This window comes from Cheilinus undulatus, linkage group 15, assembly GCF_018320785.1.
Source record: "Cheilinus undulatus linkage group 15, ASM1832078v1, whole genome shotgun sequence".
Lineage (NCBI taxonomy): Eukaryota > Metazoa > Chordata > Actinopteri > Labriformes > Labridae > Cheilinus > Cheilinus undulatus.
The window spans coordinates 39,859,797-39,886,040 of NC_054879.1; the positions used below are offsets into that span (position 1 = coordinate 39,859,797).

The 26,244-nt window shown below is 39.2% G+C and overlaps 2 protein-coding genes across 4 annotated transcripts in view; one reads left to right on the top strand and one right to left on the bottom strand.

The window, feature by feature from the left end:
* The first annotated feature begins 4,052 nt into the window (after positions 1–4,052).
* On the top strand, positions 4,053–11,222 carry LOC121522860 (ankyrin repeat and SOCS box protein 9-like). Of its 3 annotated transcripts, XM_041807532.1 has the most exons (8): positions 4,053–4,127; positions 4,256–4,349; positions 4,470–4,549; positions 4,665–4,772; positions 7,266–7,416; positions 7,670–7,804; positions 10,493–10,684; positions 10,807–11,222. In XM_041807532.1, the coding sequence occupies exons 2-8, from the start codon at positions 4,265–4,267 to the stop codon at positions 10,947–10,949; spliced, it is 894 nt and encodes a 297-aa protein (XP_041663466.1). In that variant the 5' UTR covers positions 4,053–4,127; positions 4,256–4,264; the 3' UTR covers positions 10,950–11,222. The 3 variants fall into 3 exon arrangements, with proteins under 3 accessions (XP_041663466.1, XP_041663465.1, XP_041663467.1); XM_041807531.1 differs by having other exon boundaries at positions 4,118–4,349; XM_041807533.1 differs by having other exon boundaries at positions 4,118–4,349; positions 10,493–10,698; positions 10,807–10,954.
* Positions 11,223–16,869: 5,647 nt separating this feature from the next.
* Positions 16,870–26,244, bottom strand: part of mospd2 (motile sperm domain containing 2) — a 29,294-nt gene continuing 19,919 nt past the window's right edge. The window contains exons 11-15 of the mRNA XM_041806860.1: positions 24,582–24,675; positions 20,614–20,710; positions 20,137–20,257; positions 19,930–20,032; positions 16,870–17,420 (exon numbers count right to left, since the gene is read on the bottom strand). Of these exons, the coding sequence (XP_041662794.1) occupies positions 17,268–17,420; positions 19,930–20,032; positions 20,137–20,257; positions 20,614–20,710; positions 24,582–24,675 (568 nt within the window). The 3' untranslated portion in view covers positions 16,870–17,267. The remainder of the gene's footprint in view (positions 17,421–19,929; positions 20,033–20,136; positions 20,258–20,613; positions 20,711–24,581; positions 24,676–26,244) is intronic.

Below are 26,244 nucleotides of genomic sequence, written 5' to 3' on the forward strand. Positions count from 1 at the left end.
CTGTAATCTGGTGTTGCTGAGCCTTCTGGAGGCCATGTGGGTCAGACTCTGATAGTGTGAAACATCAGCTGTGGGAGACACAGCTGATAACCCTGTAGGTGTATGTAGACAGACAGATGTGGTAAACAGGTAATGGTACAAAACTAAGGAACGCCTTATTTACTATATTTGCTTTTTGACACAGAATAAATTTAAAATCAGTGCAATGTAGAATTTAAAAAGTGTGCTTGAAAGGAAATAGGAAACTTGAGTCTTCCTGATAAGAAGAGTGAGATTTTGTGCACTTTTCTTGCATGTGTTAGTGAAGTCTTGCTCTGGGATCGAGAGCCTGTACTTGAAATAATTTTCTCCTCTGATTTGTATGCAGCTGGTGTCCACCATGTCCAGATGAGGAGAGGTCACTGCAGCTGCTGGATCTGCCTGCATGGACAGAGATCTGAGCAAACGGCTGGACATTTCAAACAGATTTATTTTGGGAACAAATCATCGAGGGCTTTTTATAATTCAGCACAGCAGAGAGAGCTTTCATTGAGTTTGTACAATGGCATTCTAATCCACCAGTGGCACCTTCTCTGACGAGGCACAAAGTCAATCTTTTGGTGAGCTTGTAGCCTGCTGCCGGAGATTAACAGCTCCCTGAGGAGCATGGTTTGTATGGACTCACTGTCTGACTGTCTGCTCTCTGCTGCTGCCCTCTGCTGGTACAAATACTACTAGATTATAACCCTGAAACAGGATATATGCAGCTGTTCTTTTTAGCACTAGTTTTAAAATCTATTTATGCATGGCTGTAGTTTAACTGGATTTATACTACTATCAGGATGGACAGGTTGTGTGGGAACTCTGTCAGGAATTTATCTTCAGGTTGTACTCCTCAGGGAGGTCAGAGGTCAGCTCAGATTAGGCTGATTATTAGGCCACCCATTCACATTCTTTTAGGCCAAGATTTCCTTGTTTTTATAAGCAAAGCAAGCAAAACAAGGGTAACTTTTGGTTATAATTCACATGAAAAACAAGAGACAGTTTCAGAAGCATACTTTTCTATTGGTTGTGGTAATTTAATGATTGAAACAACAAAATTGACTTAAAACCAACTTTTTGCTCCAAATATGCAAAAATAAAGATCTAAGCAAGGTTATTTTCTAGTTTCCCATCAAAAACATGTTCCGGTTTTAAGACATATCATTGCCTGGGAATCTCAAGTTCTACCTGCAGTCCAAGCAGTTTTGAGATATTTAACTTAAAAGTTTTGGGTTTTCAAATAGAAAAACATGTAAGTGGCTTTAGGTAGTCTCCTTTAAATCTGAAATTGACCAACATCCTAAATATATTCTGAATGTGCAATATAAAAAAAATCCTGTGTTTTCAATTAAATTCAAGCAGCTCACTCCAGATAAACAACTGGATATAAAAATTAAACTAGGACTACCTCACTGCTGTGGTTACATTCCTACACCAGGCAGTGAAGGTACAGTAAAGACTCATGTATAGGACCTGGGGTGTTTCTGTGATGAAGAACTTCTTTGACATCTTATAAACAAGAGATGAACATGAGGTTAAATCACCTTGACCTATGAGCTCGAAAATCTGATCTGTTTATCCTTAAAGCAGACTGGACATTTATGCCAAGTTTGAAAAGAATCAGTAATGGTGTTTTGTGATATCCCACTGTCAAGGATGGGACCAGCATTTGGCCAAATGTCTGACCTTCGACCTATGACCTTCAAAATACAATCACTTCTTTGACTCTGAGTGGATAGTTGTGCAAAGTTTCAGGATAATCCTCCAAAGCATTCATGAGAAATCATGCTCTCAAGCAAGGGATAAACATGAGGCCAAGCTACTTTGACCTATGACCTATGGCTTCCATAATCAAATTGTTTCTTTCTTGATTCGGGCTGGACATTAATGCAACTTTAAGGAAAAATTGGGAAAAATCCAAAGTGTTCTTGAGTGATTGCATTCACTTTCAAGGGATAAAGACAATGCCCAAAGGGCCATACCAAAATCCCCCAAAAAAGGATGAACATGAGGCCAAAGAACCCTGACCTCTAACAAGCCAAATGACACTGACCGATGACCGATGACTTTCAATAGCCTGACCTTTGACCTCCAAAATCTGGTCAGTTTATCTTTGCTTCAGATAGTTGTATAAAGTTTGAAGAAAATCCCTCAAGGCTTTGTCGAGATATAGTATTCACAAACAAGGGATGACCATTAATCAAAATGATCTTGACTTTTGACCTCCAAAAATCAGGTCAACTTATTATCAAATCAGAGAGGACATTCGTGCAAAGTTTCAGAACAATTCCTCTGAGTATTTCTGAAATATTGTGGTCAAAAGCAAGGGATGAACATCAGGTCCAATGACCTTTGACTTTTGACCTTGAAAATCAAATATGTTTTTTCTTAAGGTTGAATGGACAATCGTGCATATTAGAAGGAAATACTTCCAGTCTTTTTGAGATATTGCCTTCACTAGTAAGGGGTAAACCTGAGACCCAATGACCTTGAGCTTTGGCTTATGACCTACAAAATTTGATTGGTTCATCCTCAATTCTGAGTTGACCTTGGTGCAAAATGTCCAAACTTTTTAAAGGAATTTTTAGATTCAGTGTTCTCAAGCAAGGGTGAAACATGAGGCCAAAGACTTCGATCAACGACCTATGACTTTCAGAATAAAATAGTTTCCCTTTTTCATGAATCTTAGTGGAAAATTATACAAGTTTCGGGAAATCCTTCAAAGTGTTTTTGAAATATCATGTTCTTAAGCAAGGGACCATCATGAGGCCAAACAACTTTGACCTATGAGTTCCAAAGTCAAATTGTTTCTTAATAGTTGGTGGACATTTGCATGTCCCTGGAAAATCTCTTTTCTTGTGGTGCAGCATTCACATAAAGGGGTTAGGGCAAGGCCCAAAGGACCAGACCTATGGTCTCCAAAATCTGGTCAGTTCATCCTTGAGTCAGATGAGGCAATGGAATAAACTTTGAAGAAAATCTCTCAAGTTATTGTTGTGACACAAATTTCACAAACAAGGGCTGAACATGGAGCAAAATGACCTTGAATTACGACCTCCAAAATCTGGTGAATTAATGATTGAGTCAGGGTTGGCATTTGTGTGAGGTCTCAGAACAGTCCCTGAAAGCATTTTTGAGATATCATGGTTACTAGAAAGGGATGAACATGAGGCCCCATGACCATGACCTTTGACTTATGACCTCCAAAGTCTCATCAGTTTATACATAAAGCAAAATAAACATTTGTGCATGTTGGAAGAAAATCCCCCAAGGCTCTTCCAGATATTTCCCTGACAAGCAAGGGATGAGCATGAGGCTGAGTGACCTTGACCTATGTGCCCTGCAACATCACAGTTGTGCAAAGTTTCAGAAACAAAACTCAAAGTGATCTTAAGATTTAATGTCTTCTAGTAAGGGATGAACATAAGACTTTTAACCTCCAAAGTATCCTCAGTTTATCCTCGACTCCACATAAATATTAATGCAAAGTTTCAGGAAATGTCTTTAAATCATTGTTGAGATGTGTTTACAAGCAATGGATGAACATGAGACCCAATGGCCTTCACTTTTAACCTCAAAGATCTGGCTAGTTCATCCTTTAGTCACAGTGAACATTTGTGCAAAATTTGAGGAAAATTCTGAAAAGCCATCTTAAGAAATCAAGAATATCAAAGGTGGTAAGGCAGAAGAGTGAACAGACATATGGATGTATGGACGGAAGGTGCAGAGGCATAAAAAAGGTTTGCATTGCTTGCAGCAGGTAATACACTCTGCAAAGTGGGCAAAAATGTCACTTCTCCAGTGTCTTAAAATGAGATGGGATATCTAAAATAGCCGGTAAGTTTCATTTCAAGATCCCTTAAAGAGACATCAGCCATGACTTCAGTCTGTTTCATAACCGCCTACGATTTTAAATAAAGGAACTCAAAGTTATGCCCCCAAACAAACACGCCCATCCTCACTGTGTGCAGAGGATGGGTGTGGCTCTTCAGTGTCAGATTACACACAGACCTGCTTGACAGCCCACAGAACAAAACTGCTGCTCTCAACCAGCCTGTTTCCTGCATGGCAAAGAGGGGAAGTGACATCACAGCAACCAAACCACAGTCAGTGAAAACAGATGGGGACAAAACGGTTCTCACATGTTTCTGATTTAAGTCAGCCTCTATTGCACTAAAAACAACTCAGAGGAAACAGTCAGGCGTTAAAACAACAACTTTTTTCCACACCACAGGGAAGCAGAATGTGTGCTGGACACAACGAGACTCTGCGAGCCTCTACATGTCAAAGTGGAGCTCCTGTGTTTTTCTCCAACCCTTTAATGAGTGGTGAGTAGCGCTTCACAATACAGCTGGACATTTCTTACTCCTTAAAAAGTTCCTCTGTGCTGCCCTTATGTGTATCTGTGTCAGCTGAGAGAGAGAAATGTTTTTAATGTGTGCACCCAGGAGCTGAATCAGACTGGTCTCCGATTCATGATGCTGCTTTTAACGGACGCCTCCTTGCTCTGCAAAGACTCATAGCTCAGGTAAAGTTTTAAAAGACTTCACAGTCCAGAGATAAGTGCTTGAGATTCTGGTTCATTATATGTTAGAGGATGGTGCATATTAAGTGTTTTTTAAGTATATCTTTTATGTTCACAGGGCTCATGTGTAAACCTGAGTACTCTGGACCAGGTGTCTCCTCTCCATGGAGCCTGCATGCGAGGAAATGTGGCTTGTGCAAAACTTCTGATGGAGAATGGGGCCAATGTTAGTGAGACAGAATCCTCTTTTTATGTAACAAAACTTGAAACAATACAAAGTCATGCATGTGTGCTCTGTGTGTTGCTTGGACAGAAGCTCCTAGATATTGGTGTTTTATTTCAACCATGTGAATAATTGTTTGTTTTAACTGGATGTAAGTGAGGCATTAACTCTCAGGCACAGCCATGCATGCACAATAACACTAACAAACATTACTCTGCAAGAGCAAAGTCTGGACGGCCTCAATCTGCATGTTTAATGGCATTACAGCCCTGATTCCAAAAACACTGGGACATTGTGAAATAATTTATGTAAATAAAACAAAATTTGCCAAGCGATGTCACACCTTAGTGAGTAGCCAAAGACAGAGGCTGTAGTCCTCAGCGCACTAGTCGCTAGATCGGGTCTCCATCTCAGCTCATGTTTGGTGCATGTCTTCCCATTCTCCCTCCCCATATTTCCTGTAAATAGACTTAAATAGCACTTTTCAAGTCATCTGACTCATCATTTGACCCATTTTATGTTATAATGGAGAATTGGCCATCAGTATTAGCTAATCCCATTCAAATGCATCCATACTTATTTACACACCTCTGAGGAAGCAATGGGAGTCTTGCCCAGGGACACATCGGCATGTGCCTGCAGGAGCTGGGGACTGAACAGCAACCCCTCTCCTGTCTCTCTGGCCTATCACATAAATAGCAAAAATGTCCCAAAAAAAATAAATAAAAATAAATTAGTCTGCTGGAGTTTGTGTCAAGTACAGTGAATTTTGACATTTGAAAGTTTTATTTATTTTATTTCATGATTTTTTTGTTAACATAAAATTGTCAAATCTCAAAAGTCTTAAAACAAAACTAGAAAAAAACAAATAAATTCAAAAGTGTTTTCGCAAGTTAAACCCCACATTTATTTGAAAGTTGTACAAAGAAAACGTACTGAAACTGAAAAATGTCATTGTTTTTGGAAAAGTTACAGTCCTGTTTTGAATGTTCTGCCAGCAACACAATTGAAAGATTTTTTAAAGTGTGAAAATATTTTTTAACCAAAAGTATTTCAATTTTGAATGAAAGTTTCCTAATTGACTAATATTTGGAAATATTTCCTATTTGGCATAAATAAAAACTATTTAATAATAATAAAAAACAAACATAGACACTTAGTCATGGTTACTGTCCTTGCCTCTTTCATGTTCTTGTTCAGCAATCTGTAGCATCAACCCACCGCTTTCTTAACAGCGCTCTGAAAGTGTTTGAGAACTGATGAGGCCACAGAAAGTATTCAGATCCCTTTCACTTTATTTCAGATTTCTTATGTTACAGCAGGGGCATAACTATGGATTTTGGGCCCCTAGAAAGATTATTGCACAGGGCCCCCCGAACCAGCTAGCCAAGCAACAAATGTTGCGTCATTTTTTACAAATAATTATACATTTTAATGCATTTTGAACCATAATGTCCTGATTTACGAGCAATATTCATACTATGGTTAAATTAAACTTACTTGCATTAACTGGCAGTGCTGGACTTCCCCCATCTACGCCCACGTGTTGGAGCTTGATGCTAGTCGTTAAAAGTCACTCATGAATCAACACTCAGCATCTCATAATGACAAAGTCAAAAAAGAATAATAGAAATATTGGCAACTTTATGAAAAATACATAACTGAAATAGCACATTGACATGCAACAACACTTCATATTTCACTTAGGTTCCTCCCATTTCTCTATATCATTGCTGGTCTACACCTTGATTGGAGTCCATCTGTGGTAAATTAAATTGATTAGATATGATTTGGTAAGGCACACACCTCTCTGACAATGCATATCAGAGAAAAAAAAAAAAACACTGCCTGCAGAGCTCAAAGACAGGATTTCTCACTCTGGCTGAGCTCCAGTGATCCTGTGTGGAGATGGGACAAAGTTCTAGAAGGAGAGATTGCAAGAAAAGCACCTGAAGGACTCTCAGACAGTGATTAATGAGGTTCTCTGGTCTGATGAATCCAAGATTGAACTGTTTGGCTTCAATTCTAAATATTATGTCTGGAGGATATCAGGCACCGCTCATCACCTGCCCAATACCACCCCAGCGGTGAAACATAGTGGTGGCAGCATCATGCTGTGGGGGTGTTTTTCAGCAGCAGGGACTGGGAGACTGGTCAGGGTTAAGAGAAAGCTGAATGGAGCAAAGTACAGAGATATCCTGAATGAATTCCAACATGGTAATGACCCGAAGCACACAGCCATGATGACATAAGCGTGGCCTTTGGGCGACCTTGTGAATGTCCTAGAGTGGCTTAGCTAGAGCCAATGTGATATTTTCTGTTCTGCAAATCTTTATATTCTCTTCTTGTTTACATTTCAGACTTTGTCCCAACTTTTTAGGAAATGGCAAAGTATATGCAGTCAGCCGAGGATGCTGTGCTACATTAACACTTTCTTGTAATTCACGTTTTTGGGGGAATATATGCTAAACAATGTGAATTATCTACCCATGTCAGGTAAACCTCTCCACGGTGGCTGGTCAAACTCCCCTGTCAGAAGCTTGTTCTGGGGGTCATGTGACCTGCGTATCGCTGCTCCTTAAACATGGAGCGACTCCCGTGGGGAACAGCCACACCAGCTCTCCTCTCCACAGGGCTGCAGCAAAAGGTCAGAGGTCACATCCTGCCGCATATGCTCAGAAAATCTCTGCTGAACCGGTTTATTCAGACACTAAAGTGTCTAAACAACAGGAAATCTCTGGTAGATGCATAATGTCTGGAGAAAACGTCCGTGTTGTTGCAGCCTTCAAAGTAAAATGATTGCTCATTCTCCCCAGGAGAGTCTCAGTGCGAGCAGATTTCAAAGCAAACCTTTCATGTGCGTCACTCCTCATTGTGATGATTCTGGTAACTCTGTCTAGGTCACTCAGAGTGCATCGAGCCTCTTGTTCAGCACGGTGCAGATGTGGATCATTATGTCGACCAATCAGGGTCCCCTCTTCACATAGCCTGCTCCAATCAGCAACTGGGTGCTGTGAGGAAACTGCTTCAACTTGGTAAGAATGCTTTCAAAGAAAACTGTTCAGCTCTCTAATAATTTTGTCCTTTGAAGCTGAGAGGAGAATATGAGCTGTGATAATAATAGAATTTATAACACTTTGTTCAGATGAACTCTTGAACATTTTTGTGTTTGCAGCCATTTCTGACTCTATGCCCTTATGCAAACAAGTAAAATATTCATTCATATAATCATAAATACATCACTCGTTTTGATTTATATAACATACATAGCTCATGTAAAGATTTCAGTATTTAGTGTTATAAGACCAAAGCATTGTAAAGTTTTATTAGTTTGGAAATTTTCTAAAAGTGTCTTAAAAATGCAATAGCATTTTATAACCTTTTGACCTTTTTTGTTTACTTTTGTTGGAATTTTGAAGTTTAAAAACTGTGAATTTTGGGGGGAAACAATAAAAAGAAATGTCAAAATGTTTGTCAAAAATGTTTTAATTTTCAGCCTTTTTTTTTTTAAATGTGATTGACCAAAGTTTCCAACACATGTTGACTAAAATTGTCAAAATATCACCAAAAGTTTGCAAAAATTTCAATCAACATTTCAGAATTTTCAAATACAATCATAAGATTCTTTTAATGAAAATTAAAACATTTTTGACAGTTTAAAGAAATTGTAATACTTTTATGTGTTTTCAATGAAAGTTTTTTTAAAAAAAATTTTTTTGTAGTTTTTTTTTTTTGCAAAATTCTGAAAAAGTTGAGAAGTTTCAAATAATTGCACAAAAATGCAAATTCTTTAAAAAATAAAAAGTTAGAGTAAATTTAAATTCTATATAGTCTGTAGATATTTTCAACTTTTCTAAAAAGTTTTAGTACTTTTGTAGCAACATGTTTGCAACTTTACTCAAAAAATCTTTGAAATCATTGTTACGTCGGTGGTAACAAATCGAAGTTTAAGCAAAAAGCCATGACTAGGAAAAAACAGCATTGTTGGAAACAAACCAAAATTTAACCAAAAAGCCATGAACACACCTGTCGCAAAATTTGAGTAAAAATCCACCTTGGTGGAAAGTTCTTAAAATTTCAGAGAAAAGTCATAAAGACCTGTTGCTAAATTTGAACAAAAAAATGACCTCTGCAGTAATGACTCAAGAGTTGACTTTAAAAAGTCGAATCGACTTCTGAAGGAACAACTCAAAATTTGACAAAATTGAGTGATTATTCGACATTGTTGGAAAAAACTCAAAATATGACGGCAAAGTCATGAATGCAACCTGTTGCTAACCTTGCAAAGCAGATGGATTCGCCTGTTTCCATGTTTCTCACGGGTGAAGCCATCTTGCAAAGCTCCTGTTTGAACCGTTTGGGCCTGGTTAGAAAGTGACAGGACCAATCAGCGTCGAGGGGCTGTACTTTCAGGCGCATCAGAGTTGTGACATGAGCAAGCAGCAACAAGAGACCGGTGCAAGTATGGCGGAAGACAGTAGCGTGGATGCTGCTAAAGTGCCAGTTTATCAGAACTTGATGACTTTTCTTTGTTAAAAGAAGAGCAAAGAACAGCAGTGAGATGTTTTCTTTTCAAAAACAACAAAAGTCGAGTACTTACATTGCTACAGTCGCCATGGTTCGCATTATGCAGTTTTTTTATGGAGTTTACTTCTTCAGTAGGGTGCAGGTGCAGCTCGTTAGCAGCTACATCACGTGTTTTGTTGCTCTGATTGGTCTGTAAAGATGTGACAGACAGAACGTTCATCCAATCACCCTCCAGGTCTTTTTCAAAGGCTCTGCCCTTCCCCAAATGCTGTTTATCGAAGGTTTTCCAAATGGATGTGTGAAACAAATCCATATGGCGTGCCAGGCCAGTACCTGTCACCAAATTCAAGTGAAAATCAACCTCAATGGAAACGACTCAAAATTAGAGCAAAAAGTCATGACTAGGACTTGTTGTCTAATTTGTGTGAAAAAACAAGACTGTTGGAAACAAACCCATATGTAACCGAAAAGCCATGAACACGACCTTGCACCAAATTTGAGTGAAAAATCGACCGTGGTGGAAAGCTCTGAAAATTTAGGCAAAAAGTCATAAACACAGGCAGATTAAATTTGAGTAAAAAATCGACCTCTGCAGGAGCAACTCAACATTTGACAAGAAAGTCATGTCCATGGACCTGTCACCAAATTTAAGTGAAAAACTATGTTATCTGAAATGCCTCATAATTTTACCAAAAGGCCATGACTGTGGGCCTGTTGCCAAATTTCAGTATCAAACATGAAAAGAACATGACATTTTTGACTGGTAGTCTTCTGCAAATATTTGTGTGTTTTATTTATACATGTGATAAAAGTCTTCAGGTTTGACCAGAGTTCCTGTATGTTGCCAAACTTGAAAATTTGCAGGCCTTTTGAAAACTAAAAATTAACTACAGAAAGCAAATGTGCTGTATCAATATAAAGGACTAGATCATCCAAATTTACCTGGGGTTTTTGTTCAGTAGACTTTGAAAGTAGCATTAAAAGAACAGAACTTAAGTTAACTAGCACGCATAACACCAAGTAAAAACAGATTCACCAATCTGAATATTCATAATTTAGGTGACTGCAGTTTAGCAAAAACAAGACGTTTTCTGGATTAGCACTAAAGAGGATATATGGGGCTGTCAGACAGTCTCCTCCTCAGCAGTTAGATAAAATAAAGACATCACACCTCATCAGCTGGCCGTCTCTTTCAGGTGCTGCTGTGAACACCTGTGTGTCCGGAGACTCTCCTCTGCACATCGCTGCTCGTCTGTCCAGCCCTGAGCTGGTTTCTGTCTTGCTGGACCATGGAGCCGACCGCTCCCTCAGGAACTCAGAGGGTAAGCAGCCTCTGGACCTCACAGCTCCAAACAGCTTAGTGGAGAGGCTGCTGAGACAAGCCGAAGGTATTCAACCCAAAGTAAACAAGTAATGGGGGGTGTTCTTGGCCTTTACTGTACGGCTGGTGCCTACGCTTAATAACCCAATCGTGTCTTTATCATGGCCCTGCTTCTCCCCTCACACTCAGGAGTGTCTCCTCTAAAGCAGCTGTGCCGGCTACACATCAGGAAAACTGTGGGCAGGCAGAGACTGGGTGGGATTCAGGACCTGCACCTTCCTACACAAGTGAAACAGTATCTCCTCTATCAATCAGACTCAGGGGGGACATAAGAACGTAATGATTCTGAATGATTCACCTTTCAGCCAGTAGGGGGAGCACTTACACAATCTGGCAGTGAGAGGTTTCCTCCATGGCTCCAGGAGGGTGACTGATGATAATCTTCCTCCGTGACGGACTTCTGCTTCTCAGGATCCTTCTGGACATTTCTGTGGAAACTAAAGAGTCTTTGAGAAACCTTTTTGTAATGAAATACTCAAAAAATGTTTAAAATAGGAATAGGCTGCTAAAAAGTAACGAGTAAAGTGCCTTTACCATTGCACTAGTAAAACTATGCACATTGTAAAAATATATGTTTTTGAGTTGTTGTTATTTTACAATAAAAATAATTTCATATAAATTCTTCTTGGTGTTCTTTAAACATTGTCGCTAATAAATTTATGGAAATGTTTTCATCTTGTAATGTGCAAAGTAAAATGAATATTTGTTTAATTTGTTGACATGATAACACTATCATGGACATATAAATGACAAAAACTCTTTCGATGTCAAAGTGATGTCGATTAAATAAAATATGTAATATTAAACTGCACAAATGTTCACCCCCCCTTTCTAGTCAGTATTCAGTAGATGAACCTTTGGCTGCAATCACAGCACTGAGTCTGTCTTAATAGGTCTCAAACTGGCTTGCGAATCTGCAATTTTACTCTATTCTTCTTTGCAAAACTACTCAAGCTCTGTCAGGCTGCACAGGGATCTGGTGTGAGCAACACTTTTCAAGTCCTGCCACAAATTCTTTATTAGGTTGAGGTCTGGGCTTTGACTTGGCCGCTCCAGAGCATTCACCTTGTTGTCTTTAAACCAGTTCTGTGTAGCTTTTGCTGTTTGCTCCAGGTCATTGTCTAGCTAGAAAATAAATCTCCTAAGTCATAGTTCCCTTGCAGACTGAATAAGATTGTCCTCCAGGATTTTCCTAAATTCTGCTGCATTCATGTTACCCTCTACCATTACAAGCCTTCAAGTGCTGGCTGCTGAGAAGCATCCCCACAGCATGATGGCACCACCACTGTGCTTCACAGTGGGGATGGTGTGTTTGCTGTGATGTACAGTGTTTGGTGTCTATCCTGGCCAAAAAAAACCTCACAATTTTGGTCTCATCAGACTAAACAACTTTCCTCCACTTGACCATAAAATCTCCCACGTCTTTTGGGGAATTCTACTCAAGATTTTATGAGTTTCCTTCAACTGTGGCTTTCTCTTTGCCACTCTCCCATAAAGCTTTGACTGGTGAAGAACCCAGGCGACAGTTGTTTTATAGTCTCTCCCATCTCAGCTGCTGAATCTTCAGAGTAGTCATAGGTGTCTTGCTGGCTGATGATGGATTTAACTGAACTTAGGGGGATGCTTGGTGCCTTGGAATTTTTTTTTTGTATCCATCCCCTGACTTAGACATTTTCTCTGCTTTTCTCTGAGTTGCTTGGAGTGTTCTTTTGCTTTTATGGTGTAATGGTAGCAAGGAAAACTGTTACTACTTTGGCTGTTTGGAGTCACAATGCATATTGAAGCGGGTTAGCACTACCATTACACTCTCATTTTATGCTTAAGAATCTCGGCCAATCAAGTCTACAGTAATTTCTCATACACAGAATCACATACTATGTATTCGAACATATTAAATAATCCATCTGTGAATAATGTGAAAGAATGTGGTTTTGGACACAGCCACAGACAAATATTCACAGTAGTGCTCACTAGAAAGTGTTTTGTGTGTCAGATTTATACCCTACTAACAGATTCTGTAGATAACAAGAGGTAAATATACTCAAAGTATACAGACTGCAGAGGACCTCACTTGTAAAACCATCTTGTTTCTTAGTCACTAAAAGCACAGGCTGTGATGTTATGGGTTTGTGGTTATAAACAGGATGTGTTCGGATATTTCCCCTGAGTGTGGGGAGTATATTTTTGAAAAAGGCAAGCAAAGCAAAAGGATCAAGAATAAAAACATCACATGAAATGAAGTAAGAATAAGGATATATTTAAAAAAACAAAAAAAAACAAAACTGAAGTGCTTCAGTAAAGATGGATAACCCAGTATCGCTATACCTCCTCTTCTCCCTGTCCCTCAGAGACATGGAGCTTTACAGATATTAGATCCAAGAACACCAGCATTTATCAGCATCTTGTTTTTAATCTTAAACAATCATAACAACTCAAGAAAGAGGGGGGATGGCATTTTAACACAGATACTACAGTGATCTCTAAAATTTCAGATAATAAAATCCAAAGTAAACAATGTTTAAAGTAGGTCACCACTGCTCTCCAATGCCCAAATCTAGTATTTACAATGTCCTTCCTGATTTCATGGTAATCATTTGTTTTTCCACTGCCTGAAGCAGACGCATGAAATCCACAATAACACTCTGTTTTGGTCTTGATTTTCTACACAGTTTCATCTGCGCATGTTGCATGAAACTTGAGTGTCAGTGAGGCACCATTGGTGGTGTTCCTAAAGCTCGTAGAGAATGTCAGCTGTCAACACCTTCACCTAGAACTCTTAAAAGAGCCTAGAGACCATTATGTTTGTGTCTGAGGAGCCAGTCAGAGGGGTTGAGGGACCCCACGAGGACAGGAAAGGTTAGGGTTAATGAAAAGGTGATAAAAAATATAACATAATGTACAAATAATCAAAACTTAAAACGGCGGATTAATGCTTAGAATCACTGTGAATTTCTTTATGGTGTCAAATGTATGGAACCAGATCAGTCTCAAGAATTGGAACGGCACTCAGGCTCAGAAAAGGATTACCATGCATAAAAAGATTTAGCTCTAAAAATTAAATGTATACAAAATACTCCTCCCCCTTTTTATTGTTTTTGTTCTTTTTGAGACTGATCAAGCTCCATACAAAGCAACAGTTGCCCACGCTTGATAAACTCATTAACTTTCCATCAATCCCTCCAACACCAATTTCCAACTTAAACTAAATCACTGTCCCCTCAGACATTGCCTGAGTGCTTCAGGAGGTCGGCCGCTGATTGAACCAGGTGTCAATTTATCTGGTGTTTCATGTTAAATCAATAGTGTGAAGGAGCTCCGGTGAAACATACAGTACCCTCTGCCTGTAATTACTGACACACAGACAATCAGGCGAGAAGAGTCTGTCTAGTAATCAGTATCAAACAAGCGCACAAATTATCTTCCACTACAGCTACCGCTGCATCACTGATATGCTTTTTTTCCTTGTGTGCAGTGCAGCGTGTATGAACGGCTTCCTGAGTTCATTCAGGTGCTTTGTGGCACTCAGATGCACTTAAAAATCAGCCAGCGTATGTGTGATGTCAAAGCTTTTACTTCTACCCTCTGGAGGGAAACACTCCATTAGCTCACATCCTTTTTTCAGTGTAAAAGCACTTACTACCTAAATGGTGCAAAATGCATTTCTTACTAAAGGTTGAAGTGAATCGGGTGATGCAAGTTTTACTGGCAAACATACTTCCTTTGGAGTATCAAACTTCTATGAACAGACATATAGTCACTCGCCTGTTCCAAAGCCTTTTACTTTATAGATTATATGTACTACTGATTTGTTATTTTACTTATACGTGCTTAAAAATATTAATAAATTAATCATTGTACAAATGTTTAATAAATTGATCCCCATTATTATTTGGAGAAAATGTTGGTTCTGTATTGTCACTGTGACTGTAATAAGAGAAGCACAGTGATGGAGGTTTAACACAGAAATACAAACATTAGATTTGTTTCTACCATTCAAAACACGTAAATAGCAACTATTGAAACTTTGCAAAACAGGAATGAAAGAAGCCTAAAGTTGGTACGTCAACTATAAAAGAAGAGCAAAATTTGGACAAACTTTCTCTGAATGGGAAATGCATCTAACCTGCCAGATTTGTTTCCCAAATCCATCTGGAAAAACTCCCTTAGATGGTGTTTGGGAAAGGGCAGGGCCTTTGAAAAAACTTGGTGCGATTGGATGAACATTCTGTCACATCTTTACAGGCCAATCAGAGCATCAAAACATGCGACATCGTAAGTGTGCGCTGCTACGACGTAGCCACTACCGAGCTGCACCCCTACCAAAGTAGTAAACTCTATAGAGAACTGCATAGTGCGAACATTGGCATCTCCTATGCTGTAATTACACCAGCCTCTTGTTGCTACATCAAGACTATGCCTCACCGGGAAGTACTGCCTCTTAATCCTCAAACCACACTTATTGGTCCCACTCCCTTACCCCCAATTTCCACATACAGCGGCTGCGCTGTGTTCCTTGGCGAATTGTGCTGCGGAGCACATCGCTCCCTCTCTAGTCTATCAGAGCATTTCCACAACCGGCGCTCCAGTTTGGCAGCAGCACGTCCCAGCTTTGTTTGAGATACGCTGCAGGTCTATTTTCAGCACAGGTCGCTGTCAAACCGCATCAATTCCCACTGATCAGAAAGCTCCAAACAGGAAGTCACATGCGTAGAATATCCAGTTCTTTCAAAATCCAACACAGTGCACCAACATCCTGCAGCAAGAGCAAAGGGTCACAGAGAGGTCAGTGGGCAACGGAGCTACAACAGCGCCATTGAAGAGGAAAAGTTGAGGTTGGAGGACTTTTAGCCAAAGAATTTTACATAAAGGCACAGATCCTTTAAGCAAACATTAACCTTTTAACTTCCTAAAGTACTCACCAATGGCAGAAGCAATAATATCATGGACTTATACTGGAATGGATGATAAATTCACCCCAAAAGGTAAAATAGTCCGCTGTTGACATACTATTCCTGTGTGAACTAGCAGTTCTCCTGTGACCTCTGCCCTAGACATGCTTCTAGTGGGCGAGGTCGCCCGCTTCCCGTCGGATCAAACCTGTGGCGCTTCGGTGCCAGTTGTCCTGTGTGGAAATTGTGGGTTACAGGGCCCAATCTGTTCAGACGGGAGCTTTGCAAGATGGATCCACCAGTGAGTAACATGGAAACGGGTGAATCTATCTGCTTTGCAAGGTTAAAATGCATCAGTACAGAGGGCGAAAGAAAAAAAAAAAGATGAATTTTTAGGGGGGAAAACAAGTTTTTTGTTTTTTTTCTGGATACATTTGAGAATAAGACCTGATTTAACCAAATACTGATGCATGTCTGCGGATTCATGAGTCACAGCAACACAGGAAGGACTCAGTTAAACTGTTAAAGTGTAAAGTTTTTAAGCTTCTACATTGCGACTGACCCAATCTTTCTCAGTCACCTCCATTCATTTTTGTCATTTTTAACTATCTGATTGACTTTAGACTTGGGTTTTAAGATGAAAAAGTTACGTATCGTAGCTAAAATAGAAGCTTTACAAGAAGATAAGTTGGAGCTGCTGCAATAGAATGAGTTACAGGAAATGCAACACAATGCAATCTTCAGGGAATAAACATTTTGCATTTGTGTTTATAATCAAAACAGAATTAGTTTAGCTGTTATTGCATGAGCCATTCCAATCAGCCACCACCTACTGCGAAGATACAGCAAATGTTGATCCACACACCCCTTCTGTGTACCCATCTAATAACCGCATTGTGATCATTCCGTGTGTGCTCCCTTACTGATTGCTCAAAGCCGGATCTCGTTTTAGATATCTACGCTGCCTACATAGCTACAAGTGAGCGACTCACTGTGTCCTTGTACTCTCCAGTAATTGCTTTGGTATTTTTAGTTTGCTGGTGTTGGAGTAATTAAAACAAATAGAAGAGATAGCAGAGGCACAGTTCTCCTGTGGCTCCTTGGACTGAATGTGAAAAAGGTTTAGGAAGGTCATAAACGGCAATGTTTTCAATTAGACTTCTCTGTAGGAGAGTGTGGATATTTAAGCAACACAAGACAACAGAGACCTTTATCTTAGGAAAAAAAGACAAATTTGCTCTTTTATTTTTTAACTTGCTATAAAAAGAAGGAAAAAAGCATTATATTATCAAACAAAATGAGATAAAGTGACAAAAGATGTTTATTTTATAATCTGTAGCTTTATACATTATAAAAAAATTGTACATTATGATCACAAAAATAATTTTCCTACATGTCCTGTTTTGCAATAAATACACATTTATTTTACTGTGCTGCCTTAAAAAATACATTACTGATTTGATGTCACATTAATAAAAGTTGTTTTAACTCTCAAGTGCTGGGAACAAGACAGTTCTTTCATATCTCAGCAGCAACTCACATGTTCCCTAAAGTCAGCACTCCTTCCTGATGTGACAGCAGCCTGTGAGGAGGGAAGGAGGGGAGGGGACAGAACCAAACTCGTCCACTTCAGCTCCACTTCCAGAACCGTTTGTGTGTCTGTATCCTACAGATCAAGGCGGAGGGAGCTGCTGTGGCTGGTCAAGATGGCCGTGGAGTGGTCCCAAGCAGGTAGAGACACTGCAGGTTCAGCACCACGAGGACGAGTACCAACGCGACGAGGACCTTCTGCACCCACAGACTCGTATTCAGCTTCTGCTCCAGCCGTGCGTTAGAGGCCATGACGCGCATCAGCTAGAGAGATAAAAAAACTAGTTCACTGACTGGGTTTATCAATCTAACATGCATGCAATTACAGCAGTGGAAACAAATTAGATACACAGCAAATTCAAGGATTAGTTTGACGTTTTGGGAATTTGTTTAATCTGTTTTTTGCCAAGAGTTAGATGAGACAGCCGATACTTCTCTCATGTCTGTGTGATAAGTGTTGACCTGAAGGAGGAAGGCAATTAGCTTTTTATAGTATTCACACCAGAAGCAAGGGATAAAAAGTAGCCTTGCTTTCTATAAACCTCCAAAACATTCCTACCAGCTCTACTCTAAAGATGGAAGCAGAACTCAAATCAGCATTTCGTGGTTAAGATAAGTGCAATAACTAGTTCCCAATGAACAAAGGCCAGTGACTTCCAAGGGTCTTGTTGTTTGTTTTGGGCTCTGGGGCAATCACAGCTGAAAAAATACATTTTAAAGCCTGTGTGAGGAGTTTTCATCTGGTTATGAAACAGACAAAAACCAATACTGATGCTCTTTTAAGAACTACAAGAGGAAATTGAGCTATCAGGAAGAAAATTGATTGTTTCTGGTAAGTTAATTTGTAGTGTCTGCAAACGCTGCTACAGGGAAGGTGCCATCTGAAGAGAGTTTATTCATATTTCAACACCAAAAAAATCACCAGAAAAAAGAAATATGACAAAGAACTTTGACCACAGAGGGCACCAAAACTGGGGTAAATCCAAAGCTCATTAAAGGAGCTTTAGGCAGTATTTATAGCAAATAATGACTATTTTTATACAGTTGTTAGAGTGCTCATCTATTCTGTGGGGAATATGGAGAAAATGCCACAAACCAACATATGTGTGTGTTTTTTTTCATTAGCACGAGTATTTTTTCTAAAGTCACTAAATCATTTTTTTGTCCATGTTTTCTTTCAGTGAAATTTTATACGCATTCTGTGCATGCTATTAACTATTTTTTAGCAAACATTGTCTATATATGATCAGGAAGCTTCAATTAGGGACCAGCTAAATTATATTTAGCACTGTCCTGATGCAGACATTTTTACAATGGACTTTGCTTGAAAATAATCTGGACAATAATCTGTTTAGTTACATTAAAAGCAGTGTTAATTTCATCAACTAAAACTACGACTAAAAATGTTCATCGACAGCCTTTTCTTCCATGACAAAACTAGCCTAAGACTAACAAAAATAGATCTATGATGACTAAAACTGACAAAAACTAAGTTTAGTTTTTGTCAAGATGACTAAAACCAGACTAAAACGGAATTTAGTTTTCGTCGGACATGCATCTGTATCTCTTTTGCCTCTCAGCTGTAGAAAGCATGGACCCAAGTCTTGGCAGGGTGAAGAGAACACACTACCATGACTTGGTACCAGAATTAGGCAAGAAAATAAAAGTTTGGAAAGTAAAGACTTAAATGTGAGGACTTTTTATGGACTAAAACTAGACTAAAATGTTTTTGTGTTTTTGTTGAATAAAACTAAAAAGGGTAGAAATGACTAAAATGTGACTAAAACTAAAAGAAATTTATCTAAAGACTAAGACTAAAATTAAAAATGGCTGCCAAAATTAACACTGATCAAAAGTCTCCATGCTGGTGATATCCAAGCCTATGCTTTCAGGTAGTCTGTCCACTCAAGAATGCTTAGAGAGATTCTTGAGAGACAAATTTGTTATGCCTTATGTCCATCCCTTGCTTATGAGTGCTATATCTCAAGAACACTGAGGGATTTTCTTTAAACCTTGCTTGAATGTTCCTTCTGACTCAGGAGTAAACTGTTCAGATTTTAAAGGTCAAAGGTTAGGGTCACTGGGTCTCATGCTCATCCCTTGGTTAATATTTCAAGAACACTTTGAGGGATTTTTTTTTCCAACTTTGTACAAATTAGGGCTTAACAATATGGGAGTATTATCTCATTGGGAGTATTATCTCATTGGGACCCCCCCCCCCCCCCCCAACATTGCAATTTAATATGTGATTATTGTTTAAGTTCTTCATCTTATGGATTTTTTTATGGATCTTATGGAACAAACACAAGCAATACATCATTCTATATTATAACCAACAATATAAAATAGATTAAACTAGAGCTGAAAAAATATTCTGATACATTGTGGTTGTTCTTGACTTACTGCAAATTCAATATGAGCTGCTGGATTAAATGGTATGGCCATTTCTGTCATTCTCATTTTGATGAAGAAAAAGGTACAAAAGGGAGAGTGTAAACTATTACATTTGTCTAAACTATTCTAAAAATGACGCTTGATCAGATGGAGATTAACACTTATGTATTATGAGGTATATGACCTACAACGACAAACCAGACCATGACTGAGAAGACTGTACATTTCTATCTAGAGTTTTATCATCCTGTCAAACCTGCTGCTGTTTATACATTGCAGTAATCTATAACAGTTATAAAAGTATCTCAATGAACACATATAATTTTACTATACATATAAAAATGCAGAAGAACAGGGCCTTTCTTCCTCTATTACCCACCATTGTGTTTATTTCCTGCTGTCCACTTGTTCCCGTCTCCACCAGGCTGTCCTTCCGAGGACTCACTGTTGGTTTAGCGCTCTCCAGAACATGACAGCGCAATCTGTGGAAGATTCACAATCTAATGAGGAGCAGACAAGTCACAAATGTAGAAACTCTATTCCACATATTCACTAAAATATCTACATAAAGATCCTAGACAAGTACCTGTGTTCCATGATCTTTGTTTTTGGTACTTCTTTCCAGAACTGTGCAAGTTCTTGTGATCCTGCATTGTCCATCTCAGCAGCCATAACCAAAAATCTGTCCTGAGGGGAAGCCTGAGATCCTGAAAGAAAATATTCAAAACAATATCAAGACAAAACGTGCAAGTAGACAAAAAAGTGAATAAAGTAACTCTTCCAGTTAATGCAGCATCTGATGACTTAGAGATGACATTTTAATGCTTGAAGACTGCAAAATATTTTAACTCACATAGCAGAGTCAGGGATCTGAACCTGCTGCTTTGTTTTTTGGGAGACGACTCTTTTATCTCTTTTGAAATATGTATTAAACAAATGGACAGGAAAAGATGCTGCTGGCACTTTGCAAAGGTAAGCACTGCAGAGTGAAACTGGGCTTGTTTGATTATTCTGAAGCTGCTGTGAGTGGAGTGGAGCAGAGTGCAGATCTAAAGTGCAGTACCTCCATGAAGGGACACGACTATGTCTACTGAAGCTCCTGCTTCACAGCTGCTGCTACTGGGCTTCACTCTGTATTTCTCAGGTGCTGTGGTCCGTACCTGTGAAGACACCAGGGCATAGTAAGCAAACAAGACTTTTATCATTTTATCTTCAGCAATTAAGGCATGGCGCTACCACAGCTTTCCTGAGCTCTAGAGGAGTACATGGTTAAAATGTTAATATGACAGGCACTCAAACAAGCAAACAAACAAAGGAGCAGTAGTTTTTTCCCCACAAAGACTGCTTCAGTCAGCTGGGGGTGGTTTATTTCAGCACAACACTGCCAACTTCACCTAAAAAGTTTTAATTAAGTCTGTGGTTTTTAGCAGATCTACTGGAGGCACGCTGCCCAGTGGGAGGAATGTGGGGACTGCATATTACAAAAGAAAACTGCAGCCAGAAAGCAGCTGAAGAACACAACCACATTTAAGCAATTATAAAAGTAAAAACAAATGTTTGTGAAAATTACCTGGAATTTTCATTTGAAGTTAATACCAACCAGCTATAGAATGAATGTTGGAAAAAAGTCAAAATACCCATCATAGTTTTCAAAAGCTTGTGTTTAGAGCTTAAAAATGCTCAGGGGGACAGAAATCTGTCAGTAAATTTCGGCATTTGAGTGCACGCTTTACTCACAAATGAGACATTCGACCACAGACCCACCCGAGCTGAGTTGTGATGTGCCATAAAAACTATACAGAGATGTTTTTATCTGGTTAGTGCTGTGTTTAAAACCTTTTGAAAATGTGACAGACCCTACTAGGATTGGGCTGTATCCACTTTTTAATATCGTCATACCCTCCCCCAAACTTTACCAGGATATACAGTATTACCGCCAGGTATCCAAAAAAAGAGCTTGCACCTCTACAGCGCTTCATTTTATCCTTTATCAAAACGCTTCACCACAAAAAAAAAACAACGTTAACAGGGAGACATTTATAGGAGCTATGGAAGTGATTGACAGGTGAGCGTGTTTATCATAGAAATAAACATTTATTTCATGGCACAGGTGCAAACTGTGTTTCTCTCTTTTTCCTCTCCGCAAAGACATGCGCTCTTTTCCTCTTTCTTACCTCCGCTCCTGCGTGTGGTTATTAATAGACTTCATAATTTTTTATCACTGATCTACATTCAGAAAGAAGGATTAAAGTACTTTTAAACTCATGTTGTCATGGATCACAGTACAGCCAATGGTGCACAGTTGACAGTTTGCCTTTAAAAAAGGCCATACCACGTTGCCGTGCCAGCGCTTTTGCCAGGCCATTGCGCACAAGTTTTCGAACGCCAGTATGTATGGAGCATTCGTCTTTTGCCAAATTGGCCCGACATCATTAACAGAAAGTTTGTCATCACCTTTAAAGCATCTTCACACATACACACAGCGGTGCTGCTGACTCTAAACTCTAAAGGCATTTGTATAAACGTGCGCTTTGTACGCAGTACTGTCATCATGATGGTAGGGCTGGGTGATATATCGAGTATACTCGATGTATCGCGGCTTTTGCCACACGTGATAAAAAATGACTATATCCCAAACATCGAGTATATTTATGTGGAAGTTTTGAGCCATCAGCGTGCATTTCTGCCTGGAGTTTCGCTTCTCCCATTGTCCCTGAACCCCTCTCTCACAGCAGAGCTCACTCCCCCACCCATCCAGAAAACTCTCCTCCGAACATGCAGGTTTCTATATCAGCGGAGGAGAGAAGCAGGGGAGACTGGATAAGAGGGGAGAAGCAAACACAGCAGCATGGCGAGTTAGTGGAGAGTTAGCAGCATTCTTAGAGGACATTTCAAAATATCATGGTATATATTGTGTATAGGGATATAGCAAAAATATATCCCGATATTAATTTTTGCCATATTGCCCAGCCCTACATGATACTAATTTAAGCAATACCATGGCTATTTTTTAAGACCCCAGTATACGGTATTACCGTATTACCGCCCATTCCTCAACTTGATGACAAATAATGACGGATAGAGTTTTGTTCTTATGGTATGCGGTGCACACCATATATGGGCAGATTGATTCACCAGCGATCAGTTCTCCATTCTCAAAACTTGAAATCTTGCACAGTCAAATGCAGCTGTAGAATAAACAGGTCAAACATGGCTAGCTGTTAGCTTCCTACTATAATTTCAGTTCAGTTGTGGTACATTTTAGAGAACACATTGTTAAAACCTGGGCTGTTGGCACAAATCCACAAGTTGGTTCTCCATTTCTGCCCCCTTCTAATTTTATACTTCATGTTTACTATTGTTGCCATGGCTGTGCTTGTTGTTGTTGTTCCTTTTTCAGCCAGCTTACTTCCTGATTGGCTATTGCTCTGTTCCATGTGTCAGCTGTCCTCTGTGATTCTCCTACACTGGTTCTCAACTGTTGGGCTGGGACCCAATAGTGGGTGATGCAGCGTATTTTTCAGGGGGTCACAAATAAAATGGTCTTTGAAGTACTTGCATGGTGGACATGCATCCATTCTTTTTCTTAACAAGGGGTACATTTTAATATTTTCTCAATTTATCTCCTTTTCTTGCAATAAAATAAGCCAATTTTCCCACTCTAATGAGATCATCTCTCAAGATCTCTGGAAATTGGCAAAAATTTATGAGTAATCATGGGGAAATTGGGTGCTAAATTGTTAATTTTGTCCTCTCTTTTTTCAGCCATGTATTTATGATTTCACCTTGGGGCGACCCTGATAGTCTTCAGTGCAGATCAGGGAGGGGAAGATCAATATTTATACACCAGAGACCACAGGAAAAATCTGGCAAGATAATCTTCATTGCCATTCAATCCTTTGCTTACTTTGTTTTTTTTTTTTGGGGGGGGGGGCGGCACTGTGCCTTTGGCAGCAGTAACAGCCATTTATTTACCACCCCCACCCCCCGATTCTGCTGCTCTTTCCTCATAAATCTTTTTCACTCTTGTAACTGTTGTTTGCCATCAGGGTGGCTAAAGGCCTTTACACATTGAATCAATTTTTTTGTTCCAGAAAAGAAAAACAACTTTATGTTGTGTTAATTGTGTTGACTCTGAAATGAAAGTCAGTACTTTTTTTTTTTTTTTAAACTGGTTTGATTTTTTTGGCGTTTTTTTTTTTTTCCAAATCTGTTTGAGTCATTTAAATGGGTGATGTAGTATTGTGTGGCCATCAACCATTGATCACAACCCATTAAGGCCAAATTTGTGCTCTTTGCCACAAAACAAAGAGACTGAATTAAAAAGATAAGCTCCCTCTCACCAACTCGGCACAGCACCATGACGCACAAGCTTGTGCAAACATCCATATGGAGTTCAAAGAGTGAAAGAGCCACAGATTCATCTTCACTGCTTTTTTTTTTATCTTTTCAGTACAAGACTGTTCTGCCTTATAATGCAAATTTTTGAAATGAAAAGAAAAACAGGCCTATCGGACTTGGTGTGATAAGTTTGAGTGTGGCGCCAAGCACCTAGTTCTTGGCAACTTCTCCTGCAACAAAACTCCAGTCATCATTTTAGTTAATAAGCAGGATAATCTCTTCTCTCTGGTATCATCACAAATGACGAATAAAAGCATACATAATTATGTAAGACTGCCTGCTGTCTGTCTCCCTGGTTTCTCCTCGTGCCTTCAGAAAATCCAACCAGCATTTCTAGGATAAGCAAGTTAAACACTTCTTGTTTTACCCTGCAGGCTTTCCTTCATGTCAAAGCTTTCTGGTAAGCATTTTCCTGGCCAAGGCAAATGTACACTGACTGGCCTAAACTACTGTAGCCCAAAACAATGCATGTGTCAATGCCAACAAGTACTTGAGTAATTGTAGCCTAACCTTTAATCATTACAAGTTTAATAAACTATTAATACATGATCTCAAAAAGCAACAACCCCCCCCATTAGAGCGCCAGAAAGAGGCAGAGCAAATCGTTTGGCAGTTTTACTTCACACTCACCTTGAAGGCCACTTGATTTTTGGTCACATTGCTCAGGATAATGAGGCTTCTTTTCTCCGTCTCCCCTGAACCAAAGCTGAGCTCCTCTGCAGGGCTGGAGGAAGAGAAAAAAAGAAAAAACAATGATGAAACAGGGGCAAAATTAGAAAACTGTCTGAGTGAAAACCAGAGGCTTAAGTCTGCAAAAAGTACAGTCAATTTGTGCGCTGAAGTCTAGATACAATGCAGACAAGAGTTCTTGTTAAGTTCACAGTCTACTTTATTGTCTCTCTCTTACGAATCTTATTGATTACAAATTGGGTCTGCTGCACTTCCTGGGCTCCACTGTCTGTGTGGGAAGTTTTTCTTTTCTCTCTACACATGAATTAAACATCGGATTGATGTGCATATTTATGTAACGCAGGTCAGAAATATGTAAAGGTTTACAAACACACGATTGCTTTCAAGAATGAACACCTAATTTTTCATGTACAACCTGTTTCCTAAAAATGTAGACCTGTCAAAACAACATGTTATTTTCCATTTATTAAACATGAAAACAATAAAAATGAAAAAAATGAAAAGAAAACTAACCACAAATGTTACTGTTCATAAAATTGTCTGCATTAGTTTTGTCAAATTGATGACAACTTTCATTGACTTTTGTTTTGCATCATTTTATCCACCCAGAACCACACCATCCCAGATTGATCAATCAGCCTGCCCCAGTCTCACCCCCTGTCTGTGTGCCTCTAGTGAGTAATCATGTTTTAAAATCATGACCTGAATATTAATTTTAAATAACAGTGGTTATATTTATCGCCATAATCAAGCTGCCATTATGGAGAATGTACAAAAATGTAGTTTCTGCAGCATGCACTTACCAGTTACAAGTGAACAGAATGTAACTGGCAGAGCTGACACTAATGTCAAACTGATCCTGTATGCTAAAGGTGCTACGAAACGGTGACACTGCAGCAAACACTCAACAGCTCATCAAACACCTCAGTGACTAACACACAGACCTCTCCAAGGAGTATGAGATATGACAGGTTAGCATGTATGTCAACTGGAAAGCCCAGAAGTAGGATGATGAAGGGCTGCTAAAATATGTTGTACGATAAACATAAAGTTAATGTATTAGTAACATGTGGGTTGAAGACCCCTTGTAAACATTATGACAGGCATATACAATATGCAAGTTCCAGAATAACAAATGTATGACCCTAAAATTGCTAAGTGCCTTGTTGCTGTGCTCTTTCAAATGATAAAGTAGCTGAAAAGCTTATAATAGTACTACTAATACAGGCTGGGTTAATGGCCATTTATAACAGGTAGGTCCTGAGGAGGGCTAATGCCATTATGGATTTTCCAAATCACACGCTTTAGAGTGAGTCTGAGCTTCTGCCCTCAGGCCTTTCCTGTAAGGAAGATAAAAAGACTCCAGGTCTCATTTATCCCCAGTGCAATTTATTTACTTAATGGCAATTAGCCCTTAGATTACTACTGTCCTTCTTGCACTATTGTTGCTCATTTGCACATCTTTACATTGCAATTTGCATTACTTGGTAGTATTTTTTCAAATTTGGTATGAGCTCTGGACTAATTTTTTTTTACCACTGATTTTGTGTATGTGTGTATTTTTGTGGCTGACTTTTAGGCTTTATTGAGTCTTATCTCACTG